We start from the raw sequence: 2500 nt of genomic DNA, 5'->3' as shown, positions 1-2500 counted from the left end.
GTGCCTACACCTGTGTTCCATTAGCATGACTGTTTGGGAAGTACCAGTGTTTATAGATCCCAAATGTGAGGGATCATATCCGCTCATTATCCACCGTCCTCTATAACCTCTGCAGGAACACAGACCTTCGCTAACATAAACACAGTCACACAAACCATCTCGGGATGAGGGACATTTGGACAGAAAACAAGGGAAACCCCCTCTTCCTGCAGGACATTTCCTGGTAAGATCATCGCTTAGGGACGGTAAACAATGTGGTTTTCCCAGCTCGGTCGAAAACAATGGTGGCTTCAACTGAACCTCAATGGTTAGCTTTGTTCGGATCGACCGAGATTAGACCTCGAGTTAGAATCACAGTGAGAAATCGTATTTGAGGCTAGATTGAATTGCTCTCCCTTTCACACAGGCTAATGACCCACCTATGGCCCACAACCCACCGATTGAAACCCTCTGATCAAGGAAGAGTAGGGATGCACCGATGTGAACATTTCGGCCGATACCGATAACAGATATTAACATTGCCGTTATGGCCGATAACCGATATTTACCGATGTCGATATGTTCTGTATAAAACCAGGTTTCTATGATAATGAAATGTTATACAGGTAATTTACACTATTATTACTGAAAAACAGATGGAAACACTGTCTCTATTACCAAAACATTTGGAAAAGCCTATAAATCATAGATTTACCACATTGTTCCCTCTCAACAACTACACACACAACAGCAGCTAGACAGAAATAATTACCAGCTGTTCACATCGGCCCTGTTTTGCACATCGGACCGATACCGATATATTTAAAAAATGACTAACATCGGCTGATACCGATATGATTGCCGATATATCGTGCATCCCTAGGGAGGAGTGATGGAGGTGAAGAGGATCGTGCATCCCTAGGGAGGAGTGATGGAGGTGAAGAGGGTCGTGCATCCCTAGGGAGGAGTGATGGAGGTGAAGAGGGTCGTGCATCCCTAGGGAGGAGTGATGGAGGTGAAGAGGGTCGTGCATCCCTAGGGAGGAGTGATGGAGGTGAAGAGGGCGTTCTTACCAGAAGCATGGCCTGCTCGTGAAGCAGCTGCTGCTGCAGGATCTCCAGGTGCCTCTGCTCCTCCTCCAGCTGGCGACGGATGTACTCCTGCCCATCAAAACACACAGCCAACCAATCAAAACACAGTCAACCAATCAAAACACACAGCCAACCAATCAAAACACAGTCAACCAATCAAAACACACAGCCAACCAATCAAAACACAGTCAACCAATCAAAACACACAGTCAACCAATCAAAACACACAGCCACCCAATCAAAACACACAGCCAACCAATCAAAACACACAGCCAACCGATGTTGAGCGGGCAAACGAGGAAGACATACCACATGAAATGAGGAATAGGTCGTTAATAACAACTACTGTTTCTTGAATATCTTCCAGGCGTTTATAACACCCAAAGCGAGTTTGTGACATAGTATTGGTGCTTTATAACATCATTAAACATCCGTCCTGACCTGCTCACGGTCAGCCCTCCTCTTCTCGTCCTCCGACCTCCTGCGTTCCTCTTCCTCCTTGCGCCGGCGTTCCAGCTCCTCCATGCGCCTCTTCTCCTCCTGCTCGCGCCGGCGCTGCTCGCGCTCCTGCTGCCGCCTCATCTCCCGCTCGCGCCGCTGTTGCTGTGGACGGCCACAGGGGGCAACAGAGAGCAGATGTCAGGAACTGAGATTATAAACATGCTAGGCTAGGCTAGGCTAGCTGTCCGGTCCTCATGATTATAGATACCCCTAGGCTAGTACAGACATCTTGTTTTTGATTACTTCCTGGTTTTAATACTACGTGGCACTGCTCATATCAGAATCAGCTTATTGCCAGGTAGTTAACGACATACTAGGAATTTTCCATTTATGGTCAATGGTGCATAACACTGATGGAGACAACATTAGACAGGGTGCAGGGACAAAATGGGACAGTGCAAAGACAGGACAGTGCAAATGAGCAGTGGAAAATACAAATACTGTACAAAATACAATATACCAATGTAGTGCAATGAGTGTACTGTAGAGGAGAGAGAGTCAGAGGGGGCAGAGTCAGAGGGGGACACAAGCCTTGCTGATGAGGCTGGTGGCAGTGGGGAAGAAGCTGTTTTTGTGGCGTGAGGTCTTGGTCCTGATGGACCGCAGCCTCCTGCCGGAGGGAAGTGGTTTAAAGAGTTGTGATCGGGGTGGGAGGGGCCGGCCGCAATCTTTCTAGCCCACTTCAGGGCCCTGGAGGCGTGCAGGACCAGGAGGGAGGGGGCAGGTTGCAGCCGATCCCCCACCCAGCGGAGTGGATGAAACGCTGCAGTCTGGCCTTGTCCTTGGCTGCAGCAGCGGAGTATCAGGTGGTGATAGAGGAGGTGAGGATGGACTCAATGATGGAGGCGCAGAAGAGTACCATATTAATCTATATATATCAATATCTGTGCGTTTGTAGTCTGATTATAGAAAGGATATAAGTAGGCTGG

The 2500-nt window shown here is 48.4% G+C and overlaps 1 protein-coding gene across 1 annotated transcript in view; it reads right to left on the bottom strand.

The window, feature by feature from the left end:
- The window catches only part of LOC311313349 (mitogen-activated protein kinase kinase kinase kinase 4-like), a gene marked incomplete at its 5' end in the record, with an annotated part of 46395 nt that overhangs the window by 24965 nt on the left and 18930 nt on the right, over positions 1 to 2500 (bottom strand). Inside the window, 2 exons of the mRNA XM_084443472.1 lie at positions 1053 to 1139; positions 1512 to 1673. Coding sequence (XP_084299598.1) covers positions 1053 to 1139; positions 1512 to 1673 — 249 coding nt within the window. The remainder of the gene's footprint in view (positions 1 to 1052; positions 1140 to 1511; positions 1674 to 2500) is intronic.

This window comes from Borostomias antarcticus (assembly GCF_949987555.1).
Source record: "Borostomias antarcticus genome assembly, chromosome: 9".
In the NCBI taxonomy this organism is placed as follows: domain Eukaryota; kingdom Metazoa; phylum Chordata; class Actinopteri; order Stomiiformes; family Stomiidae; genus Borostomias; species Borostomias antarcticus.
This window is presented reverse-complemented; position numbering and strand designations above follow the sequence as displayed.